Source organism: Lachnellula hyalina (genome assembly GCF_007821495.1).
Source record: "Lachnellula hyalina strain CBS 185.66 chromosome Unknown contig00050, whole genome shotgun sequence".
Classification (NCBI taxonomy): Eukaryota; Fungi; Ascomycota; class Leotiomycetes; order Helotiales; family Lachnaceae; genus Lachnellula; species Lachnellula hyalina.
This window is the reverse complement of record NW_022157164.1, coordinates 1-23,648: the sequence shown is the minus strand read 5'-3', so window position 1 is coordinate 23,648 and position 23,648 is coordinate 1. Positions and strand designations below refer to the sequence as shown.

Sequence of the window (23,648 nt, the reverse complement as noted above, 5' to 3'; positions counted from 1 at the left end):
GATCATGAAAGAAAAGACAGACTCGATAAAGACTAGCAATTGATCTCAAGGAAGCTTTTCTTTCGATTCCAATGGAATAACGAATATGAGGGTTGTTGTACAAGAGTATAAAATCATGTGCAGCCGCGTCGCTGGTCGCGATGACGTGCAGGATCACGGTGGATCACAAATCTTCTCCGAGTTCTTCCTTCCCTTCTCTTCTGACTCCCACCTGCTGCCAAAGAACCGTGCAGAGTCAGCATCGGCATACAGTATTAAAAGAGACAATGAGCTCAAGTGAGTAAGCTTGCTTTCTGGCTACTTTGCTCAAAGAATGCCAGTCTAAAAGAAACACAAAATGTCAAATGGCAGCCAAGCGGGAAAGTCATCTGCGTGTAAGTTCTATCTATTAACATCTTCTTCAAGACCTCATATTAATTTTCCACAGCATTCCACTTCGTAGCAGGCCTCGGCTCAGGCGTCCTCTCCGCCGTCCTCCTGCAACCAGCCGACCTCCTCAAGACCCGCGTGCAACAATCCGGGTCCAGCTCCCTCCTAACCACCATCCGCGAAATCTCCCACGCCTCCCCCTCAATCCTCTCTTTCTGGCGCGGCACACTCCCCTCAGCACTACGTACCGGCTTCGGCTCCGCTATATACTTCACAGCTCTGAACGCCCTGCGGCAGAATGTCGCGCGCTCAAACCTCCTCGCTCAAATCGGCGCCGTGGATAAACCTGGGGCGAATCACTCGTCCGCCTTGCCAAAGCTTTCGAATCTCGCGAACCTTACAACGGGCGCGGTAGCTAGGGCATCGGCGGGGTTTATTCTTATGCCGATGACTATTATGAAAGTGCGGTATGAGTCGAGTCTCTACGCATACAAATCTCTTGCTTCCGCAAGCAAAGATATATTGCGAACTGAAGGCGTGCGAGGGTTTTTCTCGGGCTTCGGAGCAACTGCCATACGCGATGCGCCATACGCAGGTCTATACGTTTTATTCTACGAGCAGCTGAAGAAGCGCCTTAGTGTGTTGGTTCAAAAAGTACCGATCCCGGGTGAACTTCCAGTGGGTATGAAGGGAAGCACGTCGGCGAGTATAAATTTTGGATCTGGGATTTTGGCGGCGGGAATGGCTACGGCGTTTACGAATCCGTTTGATGCTATTAAGACGCGGATCCAGCTGCAGCCGAAAAAGTATTTGAATATTTGGCATGCGGCGAGGCTTATGGTTAGGAATGATGGATTTAAGAGTCTGTTTGATGGTTTGGGATTGCGGATGGGGAGGAAGGCTGTTAGTTCGGCGTTGGCTTGGACGTTGTATGAGGAGCTTATTAGGAGGGCAGACCTTGCGAGGACGGATACGCAGGGAACGCAGGTTTTGTAAGATTACGACTGGTATAAACAGGAACGGAAGAGATACCACTCTGGATGAACGACAGATATTAATCAGCAGGCAAGGGGTCAGGTTTCTGGGCAGATTAAATCCTTTTGAATACCTCGCCTTTCTGGTGGCATTGTCAGGGGGCATCAGCCTTGATCAGAGCATCACTTGATATGAGCCTTGTACAACCTCGGTTTCCAGAAATGTGGTTCTGCTGATCGAGTTCTGCCGCGTTGGGGGCGTTTAATATGGTCATATTGCTGCCTTTCATGTTTCCTAGTCATAATTTGCCACTATAGGGAAATTATTGCGGCTTGAGGTTGTATTCAGGCGTTATTCACTGATTCAGTCGGGATGGACGGAGTACTTTGCCTCATTAAGCTTTACGGAAGTAGTTGCAAGCAAGCTGCAAGTAAAAAAGCACTGCTGTTCATTCGACTTGTTTTTTCATTGATATTGAGCAGATATTTTCTATTCAAAAAAGACGCAAGACGAAGCAAATAGCTAGATAAATTCATGAGGGTCATAATTCGTTAACTCCATTATCATCCAACCCTATCCCATTACTCCCAAAATTTCAATCTCATCCTTGTCTTTATTCACCCCTTTTCGTCTTAGCGACCTTTGCCACCAGCCAAGTAAGCCAACAGCGGAGAAGGAGATGGCTTTCTCTTGTGCTCCTTCTTTCTGACGAATTCGAATTCCGGCTCGCTGTGGTGATGCTTGCGGTCTTCAATTGCAATCAATGTTGGCCTTCTGCGCTCTCGGATTTCCCTGGTGTGGGACCAGAGGAAGTCTTGCTCGAACTCGGGAACCCAGCGTTTGATCAAGATGTAGTCAGGATCCTGTTTGGTATTAGCAATTGTCAGGGGACGTGCCGGATCTCTTCTTACCTGATCGAACGTGTAGTCAATCCTGTACTTGTTTAGTGTTTCGATCGAGAGATGTCTGCGGGACATTCTGGTGTATGTAGGTCTGTTGGGATCGATGGCCTGCTCCTTTTTGGTGATAACAGCAATCTGCCTCTCATCCAATCCAGACCTCCTCAGATCCTGCTCTAGCCTCCTATCATACTCCTTATCCCTCTCCTCCTTCTCCTTCTTCTCCTTCGCAACCCTCTCTGCCTCCTTTCTCTTGAACTTCTCCATGGCCTCCTCCTGCTCCTCCTTCTCCCTCGCCTGCTTTCTCTTGAACCTCTCTATCGCCTCCTCCTCTTCCCTCTTTTCCCTCGCAACTCTTTCCGCCTCCTTCTTCTTCCACTTCTCTACCGCCTCATCCGCTTCCTTTTCGGCACGTTTCTTCTCTTCTGCTTTACGCCTCTCCTCCTTGAGACGAGCAAGCTCCATCTCCTTCTTCAGCCGCTTCTCCTCCGCCTCGCGCTCAGCTTCCAGCTTTAACGCCTCGAGCTCCTTACGCGTCTTCTCTAGCTCGAGATCTTTCTTCGTCTTGGACTTCTCGAACTCGTATTCCCTCCTTGTGTGAACCAGCTGCGCCTCGTACTCTCTGCGCGCCTTGTCCCGTGCGCGTTCAATCTCATACTCCTCCCTCAACCGCCTATCCATACTATCGCGCGAGGAATGGCCCGAGGAAGCCCGCGAATGCGAGCGAGAGCGGGAGCGGGAGTGCGAGTGCGCGTGCGAGTGCGAGCGGTGGTGGGATCGCTTAGGAGCCAGCTGTAGGTATTCCCGGCGCTCGTGCTCGTCGTCGTCGAGATCATTGTAGACGCGGTTATTGATCACGATGGGCTGAGGTGGTGGTGGTGGCGGCGGACTCGCTCGATGCCCCGTCGAACGCGATCTCTGCAAGGGGCCGCCCATCTGGGGCACCAGATACCCGCTGCCGCTCGGGTGGTCGTAGTAGGGACGCGCTGGGGGACGCGCATAGCGGTGCTCGGGATAGATAACGGGGGTTATGTGTGGAGATGCTCGGCCTCTGCGCACGCGGATGTCGAGATCCTCATCGTCGTCGTAGGAATAGTATGACATATTGATTGGCCTAGGCTGAGGGTTGGAATAAATAAGTTATGCCTGCAAGGCTACCAAATGCTTGAGTTCTTGTGGTTGTTTTGCGAAGAAACAGGGCGTAGGGCTGTGCGAACCCCCACTATCTAATGTATAGTTTTGGACCCCGCAGATGTTTGGCGATAAGGGGCACGGAGGTTGGTAATTTAGACTTGATTCTCGGTTTGCGACAAACAACAGAAATATATATGGACGCGAAAATGATGATAAGAAGAGAGGGGTTTATTCCAAGAAGGCAAATAATATGCTCTTGTGAGTAATAATTGCAAGTGAGTGTGGCAGAGGGGACAGGTGTCAGCAGGTGTGGGTGCGGGCTGACTTTAAAGGCTTCGGGGAAATGAGACTGGAAAGCGCAAAGAATATCTACGGACTACCCAAGTATTGCGGCAACGTGAACGTGCCCATTAAGCATACCCTGCTTGATCAGCCCTGCAGGGGCCGCGTATGGCTCTGTACACGCCGTACCATAGACCCAAGAAGCCAAAACATAGGCCAGTGCCGCCGTCACTTTACTCCGTAAGCACAGCAACCGAGAGGAATGCTGCTTTGATCACTTGATGGTCAAGGATGTCCAGCTTACGAAGCTACAGCAATTATTCCCAGCCTCCTCACCGTCCGACATCTTCCCTCTCCTCTTTTCTCTTCAAGCTGGTAGGCGGCACAGTCCAGGATGAGGTGTGGAGTTTACTTTTCCAAGGGCAAGGAATTTGCGTATATGCGTATTGGAGTTGTCCGCTACTGCAGGACGTGCAGAAAACCAACCTTTCGAGCCTCCCAATCGTATATGGAACCTGTGAGCATGTTTGAACGACTCCGGAGGATTACAGCTCTGGGCTTAGTGAAAATTAGTCTCTTTGCTGCTGCTATCCTACTGCGGGCGAGAGTTGGACTAAAGAATGCCATGTTGGTTTGATGCTTCACTTTCCACCGGGCATTTTAGTACAGTACTCGAGTAAGACAACGAGGTCCTATTGATTATGTTTTGAAGTAAAAAGATACCCCCTCGCGATACGCCCTCTGGACCGGCCCGCATGGATAAACATCATCTCGCTGCTTCAGAAATTAGAAGCGGCGAATCCCAGGTCTTTAGGAAGGTCGCTCAGCTGGCCGGGATGTTGGTGGTCTACTTCAAAACGGCCCCCAAACGCCAAAGAAGAAGCGTCTCATGGCCGCAAGGTTGTTGGCCACTAATTGGCCATAATTTAAGGAAACCCGAAAGCAAATTTCGCTACTTTGATAAAAAATATGGATTATGGGTATTTTTAGTATTCTGTTTGTGCTTCAGGAAGCGCGGATTTCCTGTTGATCCTGTCGATACTTTTAGACCCCAACTTGTACTGATCGACAAGCCACAAGCCACGCCATTGTAGAAGGGTTTGCGCTGGTGAAGCAAGAATCCTTAGAAACCGAGGCTTGGATTTCTAATTGTGGAGTACTTTGCATATTTTCGGGCATAGTGTCAGCGTAGGATACGCTTCTTGGTCCACCATTGACCGCTACGCCAACAGCCTCATGAATCCTCCCACTATCCCCTCCCCTCCCGTCCGCTCTCCCCACCTCAACCTCGTCCTCCGCTGTTGAAGATCTGATCGATATGCTCGCGACTATTCTTATGCGTAGTCTCCAAATACAATAACTTCTTCCCCAGATTCTCAACGTCCGTTTTCAGCTCCGAAGTTTCCGTTGTCAGCCTCTTGTCGACTTCGGCTATAGGGCTGAAGACAAACCTGTTAATCGTTAGTAAGCATTGGGATCCCGTGATTAGATTGGGCATGAATGTGAACTGAAGTGAAAAAGGAAGATATTTTGGGGAGTGAGGTAGGAGACGCATGGTTAGGTTACATTTTACCCACACCTTCGTAGACTGGTGTATCGGATGGTAGGGTGGATACCTCGCTGGAGGTTAACTGGAGCATGCGGATCTCGCGCTGCTTGAGGCCGATTTGCGACTTGACGGTGTTGATCTGTTGTTGTGCTTGTATTGCTTGAGTCTCAATTTCTTGGACTAGCTATATTGTGAAGCATCAGCGTCTATGTTGTATCTCGATAGGGAGGGGAGGAGGCCAGTCATGCTTTTGAACTGCAACACAACACGACTTACCTTTTGGAGAGCTTCGTTTGGAATAGACATCTCGCCCGAGTATATCGCAGCTTGGGAGGGAGAGGGCGAATGATGAAATGCAGCTAGGTAGGTGGAAAGGAGAAGCTTAAACGCGGTTTCAAAACTTCGTGATGCGATCGTGAAAAGTCAGGTGAGCATGGTCACGTGGTGGAGGGGTAGTATGCTTAGTGTTTTATTGGTTCGGCATCTTGCGGGGATAGTTCCGCATTCGAGATTCAAATCTATCACATCCTTTTAGAAACCCAAAGGATCCTTATAAAGAGATAGTAAAAGTCGATACGGAAGTATTCGAGACCATGACTTAAAAGACGCAAAAGATCGGTGAGGTAAAAATTAAAAAATTAAAAAAATCTCCTGCTGCCCACTGTTGATAAAGACCTCAACGGTACGGTAACATGCATCCATCATACGAGTAGCGCCCGCTGTTTCCGCACATTGTTAATATGCATGACGTTGCAGCTCTGGGCCCATTACAGTTGACATCCTACCGCATTCAGAAAGTGCCTTACCAGGATAGCTAAGCAATCGGAGCTTTCCCTCCTGGGCTTGCTCTACAAGAAGGGCGCCTTCCCTCTGCGGAAGATATATGTAACCCATCCTGCCAAACACAAAGCTTCGAAGTTGCAAAGGTTTCGTGCAACTCCCTTACAGCCAGCCATCCTACGGACACCCAGGATTCCGAACAGCCGGGCTTCACAATTTCTATACATCCATATTGGCATGCAGGCACAGTAGCGTTGCTTGTTCAGCATCATATATTACCCGTTGCAGCCGTCATCATGGGTTTCAAACTGCCCTCCTTCGAGTATCCTCGGGCGAAATCAGAGGATGGTTATTGGGCGCCCGTTACTTCCACGATAAACTGGTGTGAGGGTATGGAATTATTCTATTGATCACAAGCTTACAATGCTAATATATATTTCAGAGGACTATTATGCCACAATTTACTCTGCCGAAATAGTTAACACTCTCACGAACCTACTCTTCGTATATCTGGGGAGCAAGGGCATTCGCAACTGTCTAAAGTACGAACATGACAGCGTTTACTTGGTGGCGTTTGCAGGGTGTAAGGATTTCCAATATATTATTAGCATGAGAGAAACTCTGATGATTTCGCAGATCTGCTCGTTGGTGTTGGGAGCTTTGCTTTCCATAGTACATTAAAATGTAAAATCCTAGCTCTTTTGTGAAGCCATTGAGATGCTGACTCGTGCTCACAGATCCAATGCAGCTCGTGGATGAGCTTTCAATGATATACACGGCTTGTAAGACAACCTGGATCCAACATGTTACTGGTTATAGCATAAGTCTGAAGTCGGAGAATGTTTCTAGAACATAGCTTCGAAAACGGTTTTAACTTTATTTTTGCTTTTTGGAAATCTATTGAAGAAGTAAAGCTGACTTTCCTGTCTTTGTAGGCCTTATGTGCTATGCAACATTTTCTTTCTCCCAGTCTCGCCTGGTGCGCCAGCTGTTAGGTGTCGGATTGGCCTCTCTTGCTATTTTTATTACAGTATGTCACATCTCTCTCAAATTATCATTACGTGCTAAGATTGCGGGCAATAGCTTTATTATCACTACCTGCAAGACCCAGACTTCCACCAGAATGCCTTTGCCATACTCACAGCTCTTATTCTTTTTCGCAGCATGTACGTTATGGAGGTGAACATCCGGCCATCGTTCAAAAAGAAATACGGATCGGTATCACAAAAGTTTGAAGGATTGTCGACATCAGAGCGCTTAGCAAATGCACAGAGAGATACAAAAATATTGAACGAGATGTGGCTGATGGTGGGCATTGGCCTGTCGATTTTCCTTGGTGGATTCGGTATTTGGGCGTTGGATATCAAGTACTGTGGCACGGTCCGGCGTTGGAGACATCAAATTGGTCTGCCTTGGGGAATACTCCTCGAGGGCCACGGATGGTGGTTAGTCTATTTTCCCTTTCTTTTGAATTTACTAATAGGCCCACAGGCATTTAATGACAGGCTATGGAGCTTACTGCTATCTTGTTTGGGGAGTTTGGCTTCGCCACTGCTTGAATGAGAGACAAGATGAATATGTGCTCAAATGGCCAAGCATATTTTTCTCAATCCCTGAGGTTGTTCCACTCTCAGTGTATCCTCAGGGAGATGCTTCTTCAATGAATGGCCAATCCAATGGACACAATGGACACATCAATGGGTACACCAATGGCTATGCTAGCGGCAACGGTCATGTAGTGAGAGAGGACCGAAAGTCTGTTTGACAGAGTCTGCTGAGAAAGTCATCCCTGCAACACATTACATAGACTAGATCATGATACCCGGATACAACATCTGTACTAAAGAAAATCCCATAATTGTTAATAGCCAGTTCCCTTCCTGCGCTCGCTTCGTAAGGTTATTGTCCCTCTCGATTCTTGTTGCCTAAATCTGGTGATTGCCAAATACGAAGGGATGGAGTTCCTTCAATGCAACTATTTTTAGATCTCGTTCAACATTTATATATGTATTGAGAGAGTTAGTTGAAAAAATCCCACGAGAAACTGTTATACAGCACAACTTATGTATATAGCATTGCTAAATTTAGCAGCCTTGTGGGAGTTGGTGTGTTTGCATGGATCAGCTTTGACAACTAGCGTGGGCCAGGCTGTTGGAACTTGAGAAATGTGGTCTTGAACACGCACGCAATCCCTCCCCTTGCCTCCATTCCTTTACTTTTCTCCCCTCCCTCGATTGTCAAACAGATGACACCTATGCAACAATAATTGAACCTCTCCGGAATTCCACGCCGTGCCGGAATTCAAGCGGCGCTGTCATGATACGTTGCCTATGAAATCATCTGTGACATGTACGTTCCGGCGCAACTTCGACCAACGCGACGCGCGCCTCTGAACGCAGGAGACAGGAATTGCCAATGAGCCATGGCAGCTCCCTCGAAACAAAGCTCCTCCCGATGGGGATCATTTCTACAGCAGGCTGTTGCGGGGGTAGAATCGCGACTAGACAATATCCTAGCTGAGGGCGACGAGGCTATAGCTCCAACTCCAGCTAAAAAGCCTACTCCTACATCGACTACTGCAAATACCGCAAAAGCCGAGAGTAATTTCTACCCTTTCGTTTACTGAGAAAGTAGTCCTGAAACTAATTCTATGCATAGGCGTCTCTCAGACCTCGTCTACAAGTAATAGAACCAACGATCGATTACAAGAACGATTAGCAAGGGCAATAGCAGCAAAGAACTCCACACAGAAAGGAGAGAAAGTAGATTCTCCTGTCCTATCAGCTACACCTTCGCGAACCGGGAGTCCAGTCACCGCAACGAATAGCCCAAGACAGAGTACAGATGTTGGATCGCGGAGTGTTGATAGCAAAGATGCTGGGGATAGGGCTGCTTCCGAACCTACGGGCGACGATAATCAACTTGAATCAAGGCCCTCAGTAGACACTCCTTCAATCGCAGTGCAACCAGGGAGTCCGCGGATCCGGCCGATGGACACGCAGGTAGAGACGAACGGTCTTGGAACAAAGGCAGAAGCGGAAGCATCGCCACGACCATCTGGCGAATCTACACGATCAAGCATACCGAGGGCATCTACGGACTCAACGAGGACGCAAGGTTCTTTGCCTCGATCATCTTCAGAAGTACATGACACGGAGCTACTTGAGACGGTAGAGGCAGCCCTGAAGTCACCCGAAGACTATGATGCTCTCCTTAAACAACTCCAATCAGATTTCGAAAAGTCTGAGTTGCAACGGCAGGAAGAGGTTCATGATTATATCGAACGCATCGATGCTTTACAATCAAAACTACAATACCTTGCAAAAGAAAGCGTGGAAGCCGCTCGAAAAGCTAGCTCCGCTGCACCTGCAGGTAGCCTGGAGAAGAAGCTGGCGGATAAAGAGCAACAGGTTGCTTTGCTCATGGAAGAGGGACAATCACTTTCTAAGAAGGAACTTACTCACATGACTACAATTAAAAAGTTGCGAGCAAAGATCCAAGAGAACAACAAGGAGATATCCGAGGCAAAGGCGAATCAAGAGAAAGCCGAAAAGGATGCTGCCAGTGTCACGCAACGTCTGAAACGAGCTCAAGCATCAGAAAGGCAACTGGGCGAGAAACAAAAGCAGATCGCTCAGCTACAGAGAGATGTAGAATCTCTAAAGTCCGAGAGAGATGCGAAGGATTCTACGATTGCTGACCTGAGACAGCAGCTAGAGGAGGCTGCAACCCAGGAAAAGGAGGCCGAAAATAAGCGGGCCAATGAAGCGCTGGATGTCGAGAGAAGGAAGGTTGCGGATCTTGAAGAAGATCTTGCAAATCTGTCCATCGAGAAGAGTCTCGTTTCCGATAGAAGTCAGTCTCAGATCAGAGAACTTAGGGAGAAGATGGATAAAGACGCCGAGCGTGCACGCGTGGCTGAATTAGAGATGAAGACAGAGCAACAGATGTTAGAAAGTAAGCTAGAAGTCATGAGGGCGAGAGCAGAAGAGGTATCGTCCGGTACTACTGGCGATGCACAGGCGAAACTATTGCGGCAGATTGAGACTCTCCAAAGTCAGTACGCGGTAGCCAGTGAGAATTGGCAAGGCATTGAGGCATCCCTGGTTGCGCGGGCGACGAACCTGGAGAAGGAGAGGGACGAAGCTGCAAAAAGGGAAGCCGATATACGGCGGAAGGCTCGAGAAGTGGTATGTCAATAATTGTATATGTTTTCATAGATCCTTTACTAATGCGCGCAGACTTTGAAAGCCAAGCGGAATGAAGACGAATTAGAAGAAACCAGATCCAAGCTACCCAGTTTCGAACAAGAGCTTGCGGAATACAAGTCTAAACTCGATACTTTGCAAAAGAAAGCAGAAGCTTCAGAGTCCGCATTAATTGAAGCCCGGACTGTATTTGACCAAGAGAAGCAAGCTTGGCAGATGGAATTACTGCAGCGTGTTGAAGAAGAGAGGCATAAATGGCAAGAAGAAGCTTCTGGCTCTCTTGGACACAGCCGTGCAGAATCACCCGTACCATCCCAGCGAAGAGGCTTAACAACCGAGTTCCTAGGACTACAAAATCTACAAATGAAGCGAAACTCAGCTCGATCCATAACAAGTAGCGACCAACCCAGCGCTTTCCAGGGTCATCGCCCTTCAATCCTACCTCTTGGCCGCATCTCAGGGAATGGAACACCAACAAGACAGGATTCGGCACAATCATATAAAGACAATGGTGAATGCGCAGATACGCCCTCGATCCATACCACGGACCATGATCAAGATGATTTCTTCGAGAACAATATCTCGACGTCCCCGCACCAGACCATTAACGATATGGTATCTGTATCCACAGCCGGCGCAGGCCCGACCGTACAACTCGTCGAGCGTATGAGTTCCGCAGTGCGACGCTTGGAAAGCGAAAAGGAAGCCACGAAAGAAGACCTCGCGCGCCTCTCCGCACAGCGCGATGAAGCGCGTGCTGAGATTGTAGCGCTGATGAGGGAAGTGCAGGCTAAGCGCGATGCGGAAACCAAGGTGGGAGAGCTGGAGAAGGAAATGGGGAGTATGAATGATAGGTACCAGACTACGCTTGAGATGCTGGGGGAGAAAAGCGAGATGGTGGATGAGTTGAGGAGTGATATTGATGATATTAAGGCCATGTATAGGGAGCTGGTTGAGCGAACCGTGAAATGAATTTCTGCGAGAGAAGTGAAATTATCAGGCCAAATGGGAGAACTCTTCTAAGGGAATTCAAGGGGATGCCATAAGGAGTTTAGAAGGTAGCGCGGCGCTATACTTTACTTTGTAGATAAGATATTTGTAAGGGTATTATTTTTGGATGAGAGAACTTTATGTCAATGTGTTATGTTATAACTCTATGCCCTCGCGCTCCGCGGATTGTACGATGTATTTTTTGACCTGCTCCAAATTGAGTCAGCACCTTCTCCCTTTCTCCTCTCCTTCCATATCGAGCAGAGAAAGCACATACCTGAGCATCAGGAGCCAATTCCAGCGCCGTATGCCCATCACCATCTTTCTTATCCGTCTCCGCTCCCGCCTTCAGCAGCGCTACTGCCGTATCTCCTGTTATCCTCGTCAGTTCAGTCAAATCACACTTTCTCACTGGATCAAAGCTTCATTCACTCATTCATAAGTAAAAAGGGGGCAGGTAAAGAAGTAAATAAGTACCATGACCCTCAGCAACCGCATGATGCAGCGGTGTCTGTCCCGCATCATCACTGGCATTCAATGGACTCCTATGCTTGATAAACAGCTCGACCATAGGCACGCTTCCTACTGCCGCAGCGCGGTGGATCGGGTATACACCCCGCTTGTCTTTGACACGGACTGAGGCGGGCGGTTTGCTGTCTAGCAGGGTGCGAGCGACGTCGAGGTTGTTTTTCGAGGCGGTGAAGTGAAGTGCTGTCTATGTGTGGGTTTTTGGTTAGGAAAGGAAGGAGAACATGGGGAGAAGATAGTAGGTAGTACTTGGCCGCTGAAAGCTGGGATTTCAAAAGGGTTAGTGATGGGGATTTTGGGAGGGGGCGGCAGAGGACGGGACTAGACGCACTTTTGGCGTTTACGTCTGCTCCTTTGCGGAGGAAGAGCTTGACTAGTTCTTCGCCATCTTTGAGAGATACGGCGATCATTAGGGGTGTCCAGCCAGAGCCGTCCTGAGTTAGGGCGGAGGGGTTAGCTAGTTGTTTGAAAGTAATGGGGCGTGGGATCTAATGAAATTGAAACGTACTTGAACATCAGGATCGAAGTTCTTTCCGGCAGAGAGAAGGATGGCAATATCCAAGTGATTATACGACGTGGCCCAGTGGATTGGCAAACGCTCATCGTCGTCTTTTCGGTCGACCAGTTTGGGATTTGCCTGTAGGATTGTGAGTACGTTTTATTCAAAACCAAATGAAGATTGGATGATTGTTACGTTCAATAAAGATTCCACCACAAGTGCTGTTCAATAGTTCATATTAGCAAAGGCAACTCCCTTGTCGAGGGAGGAGGGGTGGCGGGGTTGAAAGATGAGATATTCATACTTCTACCATCTCGAGCAGCTTCATGGATGGCGAACTTTGAAGGTTCCTCCATGATGCCTAACTATGAGCTCAGAACCGAGAAAGTATTTTTGAAGTCAGATAAAGTTGTTTCGTTGAGTGTAAGTGTACTCGTAAGTCCGCCAGCCTGATACGTTCCTGCCTCGTATATGAGGGGCAAAATACTGCCGAATGAGGAAAGGTCGCCCTGAGTCCTGTGGAAACGCAAGGCTGCGAAAATAAAGCTTCTTGACTGCAGCTCAAAATCCATCCACCACTTTCTCAGCCATTATAACTTCGACAAAATGTCTACGGCAGTCACCCCAACCGCTGATGTCGAAGTTAGTCACTTGAAGGGACTAATCCAACAAAACGCGAAACGATCTCGAGCTCTCTTCGCAGGAAGCGCAAAGCAAGATGAAGCACACGTCACAGAAGCAGCCGAACGACTCTCAATAGCGTCACGCATCCGCGCCGAATACGACGATGTCAGAGAGCTGCCGCCTGTTCTTGCGGCGAAGATGGCGAGTGTTGGTGGACCGAGAAAGAAGGCCAAGATTGCGCCCGCAGACGAAGGAATGGGCGACGCGAAGACGACGAAGCTTATAGAGGGCGTGGTGTCGTCGAGGGAAACGAAGGGAGGCTCATCTACGGCTTTGACGCTTTTGAGAGGGCGTGGGGGAGCGGATGGTAGCGCGCCGCCGAATGCGAATGGACCGACGACGCAAAAGAACCTTCCGTCTTCGAGTCTGGTTCGCAAGCAAACGGTCGTGCAGGTCAAGCCGGAATGGCACGCGCCTTGGAAGCTTATGCGGGTTATTTCTGGACATTTGGGATGGGTGAGAAGTCTGGCTGTTGAGCCGGAGAACAAGTGGTTTGCAAGTGGTGCTGGAGATAGGACGATTAAGATTTGGGATCTTGCGACTGGGAATCTCAAGTTGACTTTGACGGGGCATATTTCGACGGTCAGGGGCCTTGCTGTGTCGCCAAGGCATCCGTATCTTTTCTCTTGTGGAGAGGATAAGATGGTGAAGTGTTGGGATTTGGAAACGAATAAGGTTATTAGGCATTATCACGGCCATCTGAGTGGTGTCTATACACTGGCACTACATCCTACTCTAGATGTACTGGTTACGGGCGGTCGTGATGGTGTTGCCAGAGTTTGGGATATGCGGACTAGAAGCAACATACACGTTCTCGCTGGACACAAGGGCACAGTATCAGAACTTAAGTGTCAAGAGGCGGATCCCCAAGTCATCACTGCGTCCCTCGACTCGACCGTACGATTATGGGATCTTGCGGCAGGAAAGACAATGGGTGTGCTCACACATCACAAGAAGGGTGTAAGAGCTCTAGCTGTTCATCCGAAGGAGTTTACCTTTGCTTCTGGTAGTACAGGGAGCATCAAGCAATGGAAGTGTCCCGAAGGCGCTTTCATGCAAAATTTCGAAGGCCAAAACTCGATTATTAATACCATGTCCGTCAACGAGGATAACGTTCTTTTCTCAGGTGGAGACAATGGATCGATGAGTTTTTGGGATTGGAAATCGGGTCACAGATTCCAAGCTCTAGATACTACTGCTCAGCCTGGTTCGCTGGAGGCCGAATCAGGACTCATGAGTTCTACATTTGACAAGACTGGGCTTCGATTAATATGCGGGGAAGCCGACAAGACGATCAAAGTATGGAAACAAGATGAGACAGCAACTCCGGAAACACACCCGCTGGAGTGGAAACCTACTCTGGGCAGACAAAAGTTTTAGTATTACTGAAAAGGGGTTATGAAAGGCGAATGGCGTTCTTGTAGGATTAGGATCAGTCATCAAATTGACACAATTATACAATTGTATTTTATCTACCATGGTATCTACGCCGTAAATCCCAAACTCTTGATCTCGGGATCATCCTTGAACGCAAGCTTCAAGTCCTCATCTCCAATACTCAAACGTATTTTCCCCGTACGATCAGCCTTTCTAGCTTCTAATCCAATAATCCCGGCCTCCATTAAATCTACAGCACACATTCCCATGGCTAGGACACGCGGCGCCTTCATAGGCTGTTTGACAACCATCCCCTTTGTAGAGACAATCGAGTCAGGTTTCATGAGATACTCCAACGTCTGACCACTAGTATCCATCTTGGCCATCCTCCTCGCCTCATCCAAAACATCTCCCAACACACTCTCCGCAATGCCTGTCCGTCTCGTCTTCGCCATCAGCGCTGCAAGTAATATCTTCGCCGAGAGCGGCAAGCCTCTCAGATACTGCTGCAACGGACTAGTCGTCGCCTCATTGATTGCTTTCTTCACTGTCGCTATTGTTACAATGCCTAGAGATTTCGACATCTTTTCTACACCTTTGCCACTCTTTGAAGGCGTGTTAGGAGCGGGAATGGATAATGTTTCCGATTCCGCGAGCTCGACGGCGCGCCGGCAGATATCGAGGGCACGTCGGGCGTCGCCGGATACGGCTGCTACCTTTCGGGAGGCAAATTGGATGGCATCGGAGGTTACGATGTCGCCGGGAACGCCTTCGAGGCGGGATTGTATTATTTTCATTAGCTGTTCATGCGTGTAGCCGGCGAAGGTTATCCGGGTTAGACCTGGTGAGGGAGTGTTAGCTGGGTGTCAGCATAAATATTTGGAAAGGGGTTCTTACCGAGTCGACTACTGATCTTGTTGCTTAAAGTTCGTTCGGGCAGATCCATTGTATTTGCCACAGCGAGCACGATCAGTTTACTGTGTCTAAGGCCTGGCCAGTTGAAGAAATTGTACATGACACTCTGGTTCTTGGTGACCAATTGGTCTAATTCGTCCATTAATACAACACATGGTGTTCGTCTGGGACTTGGGTGGTTGAACTCTCTCTCTAGAAGATCTAGAGCATGTGAAGGACTCACACGATCCCCCTTCAATGCTTCCCAAAGCAGCGAATACGATTGATGGGGATCAGTGACTTTCATGCCGTTGATCTCTACAAATGTGAAGTAGTCAAGCTCTTCCGCTTCAGACGCTGCATTCAGTTGGGCAACGACTTCACGGACAGTGGCTGTCTTCCCTGTACCAGGGGTTCCTGAAATATAAATGCATGCGCCTGTGCCTTCGTATATCGCTGCCTCCAGATGGGAATATACAGAAGCGAATTCATCTTCTCTACAAGGAAGACTGGTAGGAACTGAAGAGACATGAAGTCTTGAGCGTGCAGTCTGAAATGGCGAGGAGTAGACGTGATCAGCATCCAGGACCCGGGTTCCAAGAGGTGTAAATTCGAGAGGCTTCTTAACGATGACCCTGCATACCATCAGTTTGTGAAGAGATGTCTGCTGGTCAGATGCTACTTACCTTTTATGACTAGGCGTTAGAAGTTTTGAAGGAGTACGAGGCTTTCGAGGTGTTGATACAGTAAATGTTTTGTGCTTTTTCTTAGGAGTTCCAGGCTCGTCACCAGCCTCATCTTTGAGATCAAACTCGTCGTCTCCTCTTTTGCGTTTATCTAACCGCGGTTTCTTGGTAGCTTTCGTCTCAGATTTCAATTTTTCAATCAACCGAATAACATCGTCTTCAGTATCATGGGCTATATCCTTCCACGAAAACTCTTCGCTGTAGGTCGTTGACTTTAGGTTGCAGCCTCGACGGCATACAAATACTTTTCCGAAGTAAACCGACTTACGCGGAATTGTCCCTTTAGGAAATCTGGCAGCAAATTCCGATTCTGTCAGAATTGTTGCCTTTTCAATAATCGATTCCAGCGGACTCTCATCCCAGCCTGTAGTGATATACCTCTCATTCTATACTTGTTAGCATGCCACTTCAAAGTTTTCCGCGGGTATATTACGGGAAGGAAATCCCCCCTCTTCTTGGCCTTGTGTTGAATCTCCTTCTCATTACAAAACCCTAGACATTGTCAATAGTCTGTTCGCGAAAACCGGAGGGTCTACTGTGTGTCCTTACATAGAAAGTTTGCACAATCATCCCCATCTTCATCCGCTCCTGTAAATTGCATAATCATCCCTACCCAGGGAACAGAACCATCTGCAGCCTTCAACAAAACACAATCTCCCACTCTGCATTCGAGTCCATCATCTCTTCTCCTCGCACCGATTATATTCGGCTCCTTCGTGGTGGGTTTTGCTTGCTTTCCCCGCCGTTTCCTAGAAGAACCTGCTTCATTATCCGAGTTGTATGCATTGTTCGTCTCGTAAATTCGCTCCCACTGCTCGATCTCTTCATCTGATTCCCCTTCCGAGCTGTCACTATCCCCGTTAAGCGCTGCTTCGGCGAGCTTGTTTGCCAACTCGGTCTTGTTATTGCGTTTCTGCCGTGGAGTTAATGTGGTGGCCTTTGGAGGCATATTGAAGGCAAAAGTCGTAATGTTGCTGCGGTGTTTCCCGGCTGCTGTGATTTCTTAAAGTGCTTGCATGAATTGTTTCCTCAAGTCGCGTCGTCGGTCGACGCGTTGTGCCAAAAATGTGAGACTGGCTCATTCCGCTCGCCGTATTCAGGGGAACCCAAGGTAGCTCGGGTAGGTAAGACTTCCACTTCTTCAAATCAAAGACACTATAATTCATATTACTTGGCAGCCTTTCTACCCCATTGCAGGAAAGGAGAAATCATGGGTAAGCTTGCATAGCATATGTGTCATCCCTATTCTCTTTCTAATACTATGCTTTGCTTTAGGCTATTCAGAGGCATGTACGAGTTTCTCCCGCATACACCGCCGAATACAATGTTCCACCTCAAGTGGGGAACTAAGACTACTTCTGGCTAAAGAAACGTCTATCTATCCATGTGAAGCGTCTGGAATTACCGGGGCTTGTTGTTACTAATATGCCTTTAACCACGAGTCTGATTTAGCACAAAATCCTTATATTATACATTATGTCCAGCTCACTGATTCGCTTCCCTTCAGTTACCTTGTCAGCTCTGCGGGGTCAGCTTTTGTCTCGGTCGAGTTCGGAGTGCTGAAGAACCTCAAGCAGCTGCATGGCGTCCACAAGGATGGCCCGGAGGTGATACGTTTGTTGAGGAAGATGTTTATAGTTCACAGGATGATTGCGGGCCCGAGACCGGCTGTTGTCTTGCACTCAGGAAATCGAGAAACGAGAGATGGAAGAGGTATTCAGCTCTGAAGAGTGGGCAAGAGGCCAATGATGAAGAATGGCAAGTGACCTCTCAGGCGTCCTTATTTCCGAGCGTCAAATGCCCCCTTTTAATGGTTCACACGTCCTGAAATATTGATAAACTGCCGAAACTTTGAATAAGTTTGATTGAGTAGTACTGACTAGTATTGCAGGTACCCAGATTACGATGAAGCAACTGACTCGACTTATGAATACGAGAGCGATGAAGATGACGAGGTTTTGGAATATGATTCGGATGGCAGCGACAGCGAACGTGGTGATCCAGAGAACTTCTATCAAGAGAATGACGAGCGTGTTCTGGAAAGAGTACTTCCCATCAAGCTACGACAAGGAGAGAAGCAAAGAGATATTTTTATGCCAATCAAAGCCTCCACAGCGCAGGACGAAGAGAATGACGATAACCCTAGTATGTGTTACCAAAACTTTGCTTCTGGCCACAGTATTCCCTTTTGTATATAAAAGCCATTAATAGCCAGCATTTCTCATTTCAGGCGGCTGTGTTATTTCTACATTCAGGCGTGTGCGGGAGCTCAACCACCCCAAGGTGTTGGACACAAGCCTTTCTCTAGCTCTGGGTTAGGAAGATATGGAAGCTCTATGAGAGTAGAACCTTTTTTGGAAATGCTGCTAACTTTCCAGATGAACATATCGCCGGTCCTGGTTGCCAGCACACACGTGGGTACAAAGCTCAAAACATATCATTTGAAGAAATGGAACGTTGCACTACAGTCCAGTGAGTGAGTCTCTGATGTATTCAGTATTGGTTTGGATTTGCCAAGTTGGCATATAAGATGCGACATTGCTCCAAATTTAGCTGGGGGTTTCTGCGCTATCGGACGAGAATATTTTCCATATGGGGTTACCTAGCTGAAATCGGTGCACTAAGTCGTCTCAAAATCTCACATGTCGATTTATAAGGTATCTACAATTACCCAACGAAAGAAACTGACACATTTTTGATAGATCTCTAGTCCCGAAGGGTAGTTATTGGACCCAAGAGCGAGATGACGAAGATTTTGAGATACATAGTAACTACTTCCTCTCTGGACTAGCTCCACAGATGCCCTCTACTGATGAGGCAAACCCCGAGGTTATTATGCCTAGACATCAAGTTGATGAGCTTAATGTAAATTACTATGCATTTGGAGTAAGTGATCTTGGTTCGCGTCGCATAGGTTGTATTGTTCAAACTCTGACTACTGCTTGCACTTCTAGCCAGCAGGAACCGTAATGCCTTTCCATCCAACTTGCTTCGAGATCTTCAAACGATTATCAAAACTTCATTTTGGTCAAATTGATGTCAACGGACTTATGAATTGGCGCAATATCTTCTTTCAACCTCCAGGATGGGGCGATTTTCCTCGTGATCCAGCTGTTCGCCGCGGATTAGACCAAGAGTGGATTCACAACGAGGGAGATGAGTTTCTAGCTGCAAACCCAGTATTTGTACCGGCCCTTGAGCCTATTTTACGCTCCGCTATTCAGGTTCAACTGTCCTTCAGCCCGCAAGATGGAGCCTTCGTCGTCCCGCAACTAGCATTGGATGCCTCTTCCTCGGTTCCATCATTAGATCCATTCCTGAAGTTACCTCGAGAAATCACCGACAACATCGTGGAGCTTCTCAGTTCACAGGACATTGCAAATTTGCGTTTATCCTCACGGGTCTTTCGTCAACTGCGAATTTCTTTGTGGTACAACCTGCTGAGGAAAGAAATGCCCTGGCTCTGGGAGGTCTGGTCTGATGAAAAACCTTCTTACTGGGCTTCAGTATCTATCACCGATATTATCGCTGAGAAATATGTAAGACCTAAATTCGAGGCCGAGCTTCAAGGATACCGTTCCATAATCAAGGCCGACATGCCAGAGATATTTGACGATTGTAAGCATAACGATAATTTCATTTAGTTCCTGATTTATCATGTTTCGGGAATCGTGGTCATGATTTCAGAGCACCTGTTGAGACGTTACTGTGCTCCTGAAACTCTTCTGAAGAAGAATCGCTGACTTCCCGTCCTTCTTAGGGTGTGCTGCTGAGCCTACTTTCGATGATTGGGCCGTGACATCTAAGGATGTGTATACAGAATGGACGCCGTTGAAGCTCCCTCGGTCTCAGACTAACTGGTATCAGCTGTATTGTGACATTGCCGTTAATTGGAAGGATTTGAAGGGTTTACACAATCGGCTTAGGATCTGGAAGGACATTGAAGAGATAATCAGTCGTATCAAGCAATTTCGGGCTGAGGGGAAGATCATATAGATGGGCCAGTGCTTGTATTCCTCTGAATAGTATATATATCAGGCCCCTTTGCTCTCAACAACTCTATATTCTTTCAGATATTATACGACAGTTTCTCGGTTTCGCGTTATGCTCTCGAATTCATTACTTCTCTTATTTGTCAAAGCGGTAACCGAATTGCAGTGTGATGATCTTCGGCACCTTCAATGACAGCTTGCTACTAGGTTATCATATTATTTTACGAGCTTATGGAAGAAGATCCTAAGAGCAGAGAATAGAGGAGGATGCTTCCAGCTGAAAGCGGTGTTTATTGCCATAAAACAGACGAGGCTGAACGCACCTACCTATTTCTTTATTTCTCGATCTAAAGTTTTCTCGTTGACAATTCACTACTCAACTGCGTCGTGGACCAATTTCAAGAAGTTATTGCGCATTCCAATACTTTTGTACTGACCACTGTAACAATTGCGGGTTTACTAAGTAGTATTGAAAGAAGATTTGCGAGGACGGCAATATGACACGAGCTCGCGAGTACGTTTCTCTCAACTTCACCTTCAACAGGCCAACACTGACCTTTGCTACTCAGCTTCGAGAAATACAACGCGCAATGTAAGTCTCTCAAACCTGATCATTACAACAGTAGTAACATTCTTCAGTATGGGCAGAGGAGTCCGATGTGACCACGAACGCGGAGGACGCTGCTCTATCTGAATCTGGATCCGATGGAGTCCAGCTCATTTTTGACAATTCCTCTGAAAATGCACGAGTTCTCCAAGCGTCTTCAGTTTTCCGACCACCCGGTATCACTGATCCCGCTCAAAATCCCTTTCTGAGTTCGCCACGGGGTGGTCCACAACGGGGAGGGCGGCTACAGAGGCAACCCAAAGCGCAACAACGACGAAATGAGGGCAATTCAAAATCCAACCTCCATCAAACCCAGTCCAACATACAGCAACCGAGAGAGCAACAAAAGGGAGTCCAAAGACGAGACAGGGAGGTTAGCACACTCCATATCCGCCAGAGCCAGCCAAACCCTGAGCCACGTATCAGCGAGCGGCGAGGCAGCGTTCAGAGCATGCCAAACCTGTCTCTACGTACCACCGACCAAAGAGAGAAACGCAGAGGCTTCCCGGGTGCCTCGAGCAGTGCTAGGCTCCCTAATCCGCGCCTGGCCATCCGGTCACAAGTATGGCCTACACCTCCAGGCTTGGTCACTACCCGGCAGTCTATCCAGCACGCGATCAATATCGAAATGGAGGCAGATAAGGAAAAGCTCATCAAGGGACACGATCAAGACGTTGATATTATTATATATGTAAGCAAATAAATCATTCTCTCGCCGGCTCTGATGTAAGAGCTTACATTTCATAGGGGTTTTATCTCTGGCCAGACAAGGCTCGAACTCCTACAGACTTATTCGGACTCAAGCTTGAAGATCTCAATCCCATCAAGCTTCAGCATAGAGTCTTCATTGAGTGGGATGCTAATACGAAGTGCCTGGTCGTCAAAGCTGGAAAGTCTTCCAAAGTCGAATCTAATCTGTTGAACGCCCTAGAAGAGGTCAGACAATATTATAAAAGTGCGAAGGCCCGATCTCGGTCAGGAGATCCGTTCTACATTTTGACGCCTCCTACTGTAAGCGGAATGAGATCGGTCCTTCTGCCAGTGGAATATCGCCCTGGTCTTGTGATGGTTCAGATGGTTGGACCTGAACTCACCCGCAAAGAAAAGGAAAAATGGAAAATTCTCCGTAAAGAAATCATCGACGACAACTTTACTAGGTTTCATTCCCATTTAATTAGGCATATTCTGGATCTAGCCCCACACAGGGGTTGGATGCGTTTGAGAGTTCATTTTGGTCACCACACCATGGCCAAATACCCGAAAGATTTCAGGGAAGGTGGAACCTTTCAAAGACTGGGAGAGATTGTAAATTTGCCGCGAGCGCAGGCTTCTGCAAATTTTGACAAGAAGTAGGTCGTGGGCTTAATAATACAAGTTGGAAGCTAACATTTCTAGGCTCCCGGAACCTCAGATAGCGATTTTGATGATGAGAAAGATCCTCGATTGGCCCGAGAGATATGGTCCAGTAAATGGAGATCAAAGTGCCTTGGAACAGGTTAAATTTACGAACAGCCTTTGTCTCCTCTTCCAAACTAGTCAAGGCGTTCCTGTTAGAAGTGAGGCAGATTTTGACAGAGTCGAAGCAAACGAAGAGCACGGTGATCCTGGCATATACCAGCTGGGTGCAACAAGGCATTATTGGGATAATAGGAGAAATAAGCATCTTGAGATGGTAACAATCGATATCGAAAGGTATGAATCAAGCCTGCCTCCTGGTAATTTGCGATACTAATCTGCTCTTTAGGAAGGTTGACTGGGCTTTAGAACTCATCACCGATAACCAGATCGCCAATCCAGACCCTTCATGGAGTGCACTTATTGAAAGCTGCTTGACTCCCGAAACCACAGATCGAATGGATTTACTGGGAGCACCATACCCTGACGTGCGTCCAGGAGCGCCGTATAATATCCAGATCAATTCAATCATACTCCGGAGCACAATTCAATATAGGATTATTGATTCAGGATCTGTTGTCGAGATCAGCATCTATCGAACATGGCAGGGCCGCAATACAAAGATCGAACCAGTAGTCGAGACCAGCGTTTCCATGTTCCACCAGGACTGGGAGTGGCAATTGGCAGAGACAACAGATGTGCGTGACTGGGAAGGGGACGAATTCCTCTCACCACTTTTCAGTAACGGCACAAGAGATAAGACGGGTATAGAACAATTTTTCCATGAGGTTGGAGAAATTCAAAGCGACCTGAGCGATGCGTGCCGAAACATGTTTGACACCTGTGAATGGCTCGCGACAAGCGCCTAGTCGTCACATTTTGCCTACGAAATCTTTTCAAGGCAGTCGGTTTGGCTCCCAATTATGAACCATCTTCCCACCACCAAATACGATACAGCATTAGCTTTCCATGGGTTCGAAACTTGGCTGAACCTTCTCCAGTTTTGTGGGATTTTCAACTCGGCATTCATGTCTCCCTTCTAGCATATCATTGCCTTCTACCCGCTAGCGACTGTACTCAGACGTACTTTGCCGTTTTCCAAGATGGCATCACGATGCAGAAGAAGTAGTACCAGAGCTGATAACTTTCTGCCGTAACACTGCAATAAAATGAGATTAGCATGAGTTGTCTTATACCGTTGAGAGCAGTGATACTGACCATCTTCAATCATCCGTAAACCATCATTCTTTTCTTGTAATATTTTCTCCAAAGCCTTTAGATTCACTGCCAGATCCTCCACCTTACTTTCGTAGAATCCCGTCGCGTCTTTCGTACTCTGCAAATCGTATTAGCAAGAGCCATCGCCTCTATAGCCACTACACACCTTCTCAACATAAAACCCAGTCCCAACATCCACAATCACATTCTCTGTATCCGCCAACGTTCCCGGTACATACAGTGATGCCGTAAGAGGGACCAATATCGGCTTGCCTATTTTCCAGACAACCATTAGCCCTTAATCCCCCCCTTTCTTTACTCTTAGGCAGCCAGCACAAACCTTTCACCTTCCCCGAGACACCCAACTCGATCGACCGTAGACATTCCCTGAACTTGACCTGCGCTGCTCGTAACTGTGTGAATGAATTTGAGAGATGGGTCAGCTCGTCTTCGAACTGCTTTTTTATTTGCGAGAGCTGTTGCATGGAGAGGGAGGTTATGTCGACTGGTGCACGCGTGTTA

At 47.8% G+C, this 23,648-nt stretch overlaps 9 protein-coding genes across 9 annotated transcripts; 4 read left to right on the top strand and 5 right to left on the bottom strand.

The window, feature by feature from the left end:
- Positions 1 to 337: 337 nt before the first annotated feature.
- Positions 338 to 1,365, top strand: LHYA1_G002944 (Solute carrier family 25 member 38-like protein; the record flags this gene model as incomplete). The annotated part of the gene is made up of 2 exons (XM_031147918.1): positions 338 to 374; positions 428 to 1,365. 2 exons carry the CDS (start codon positions 338 to 340, stop codon positions 1,363 to 1,365), a joined length of 975 nt encoding a protein of 324 aa, XP_031006133.1.
- Positions 1,366 to 1,976: 611 nt separating this feature from the next.
- On the bottom strand, positions 1,977 to 3,347 carry LHYA1_G002943 (Reticulocyte-binding protein 2-like protein; the record flags this gene model as incomplete). Its single annotated transcript, XM_031147917.1, has 2 exons — positions 1,977 to 2,207; positions 2,256 to 3,347. 2 exons carry the CDS (start codon positions 3,345 to 3,347, stop codon positions 1,977 to 1,979), a joined length of 1,323 nt encoding a protein of 440 aa, XP_031006134.1.
- A 1,594-nt stretch (positions 3,348 to 4,941) lies between these two features.
- On the bottom strand, positions 4,942 to 5,514 carry SPBC1D7.01 (putative prefoldin subunit; the record flags this gene model as incomplete). The annotated part of the gene is made up of 3 exons (XM_031147916.1): positions 4,942 to 5,110; positions 5,226 to 5,392; positions 5,485 to 5,514. The coding sequence occupies 3 exons, from the start codon at positions 5,512 to 5,514 to the stop codon at positions 4,942 to 4,944; spliced, it is 366 nt and encodes a 121-aa protein (XP_031006135.1).
- Positions 5,515 to 6,284: 770 nt separating this feature from the next.
- On the top strand, positions 6,285 to 7,753 carry Acer3 (Alkaline ceramidase; the record flags this gene model as incomplete). The annotated part of the gene is made up of 7 exons (XM_031147915.1): positions 6,285 to 6,378; positions 6,431 to 6,571; positions 6,625 to 6,672; positions 6,726 to 6,770; positions 6,924 to 7,018; positions 7,072 to 7,433; positions 7,480 to 7,753. 7 exons carry the CDS (start codon positions 6,285 to 6,287, stop codon positions 7,751 to 7,753), a joined length of 1,059 nt encoding a protein of 352 aa, XP_031006136.1.
- A 657-nt stretch (positions 7,754 to 8,410) lies between these two features.
- LHYA1_G002940 (uncharacterized protein) lies at positions 8,411 to 11,168 on the top strand (the record flags this gene model as incomplete). Its single annotated transcript, XM_031147914.1, has 3 exons — positions 8,411 to 8,588; positions 8,647 to 10,178; positions 10,230 to 11,168. 3 exons carry the CDS (start codon positions 8,411 to 8,413, stop codon positions 11,166 to 11,168), a joined length of 2,649 nt encoding a protein of 882 aa, XP_031006137.1.
- Positions 11,169 to 11,342: 174 nt separating this feature from the next.
- Positions 11,343 to 12,569, bottom strand: SPAC6C3.08 (Ankyrin repeat-containing protein; the record flags this gene model as incomplete). The annotated part of the gene is made up of 7 exons (XM_031147913.1): positions 11,343 to 11,393; positions 11,464 to 11,558; positions 11,664 to 11,897; positions 12,046 to 12,148; positions 12,223 to 12,351; positions 12,409 to 12,434; positions 12,518 to 12,569. The coding sequence occupies 7 exons, from the start codon at positions 12,567 to 12,569 to the stop codon at positions 11,343 to 11,345; spliced, it is 690 nt and encodes a 229-aa protein (XP_031006143.1).
- A 250-nt stretch (positions 12,570 to 12,819) lies between these two features.
- prp46 (Pre-mRNA-splicing factor) lies at positions 12,820 to 14,277 on the top strand (the record flags this gene model as incomplete). The annotated part of the gene is made up of 1 exon (XM_031147912.1): positions 12,820 to 14,277. One exon carries the CDS (start codon positions 12,820 to 12,822, stop codon positions 14,275 to 14,277), a length of 1,458 nt encoding a protein of 485 aa, XP_031006142.1.
- Positions 14,278 to 14,381: 104 nt separating this feature from the next.
- On the bottom strand, positions 14,382 to 16,863 carry orc1 (Origin recognition complex subunit; the record flags this gene model as incomplete). The annotated part of the gene is given in 5 exon segments (XM_031147911.1): positions 14,382 to 15,115; positions 15,172 to 15,803; positions 15,855 to 16,278; positions 16,293 to 16,406; positions 16,464 to 16,863. The coding sequence occupies 5 exon segments, from the start codon at positions 16,861 to 16,863 to the stop codon at positions 14,382 to 14,384; spliced, it is 2,304 nt and encodes a 767-aa protein (XP_031006145.1).
- Positions 16,864 to 23,017: 6,154 nt separating this feature from the next.
- Positions 23,018 to 23,648, bottom strand: bob1 (putative prefoldin subunit; the record flags this gene model as incomplete). Its single annotated transcript, XM_031147910.1, has 4 exons — positions 23,018 to 23,067; positions 23,127 to 23,244; positions 23,293 to 23,399; positions 23,467 to 23,648. Coding segments are annotated over 4 exons (457 nt in total), but the record flags the coding sequence as incomplete, so codon positions are not given.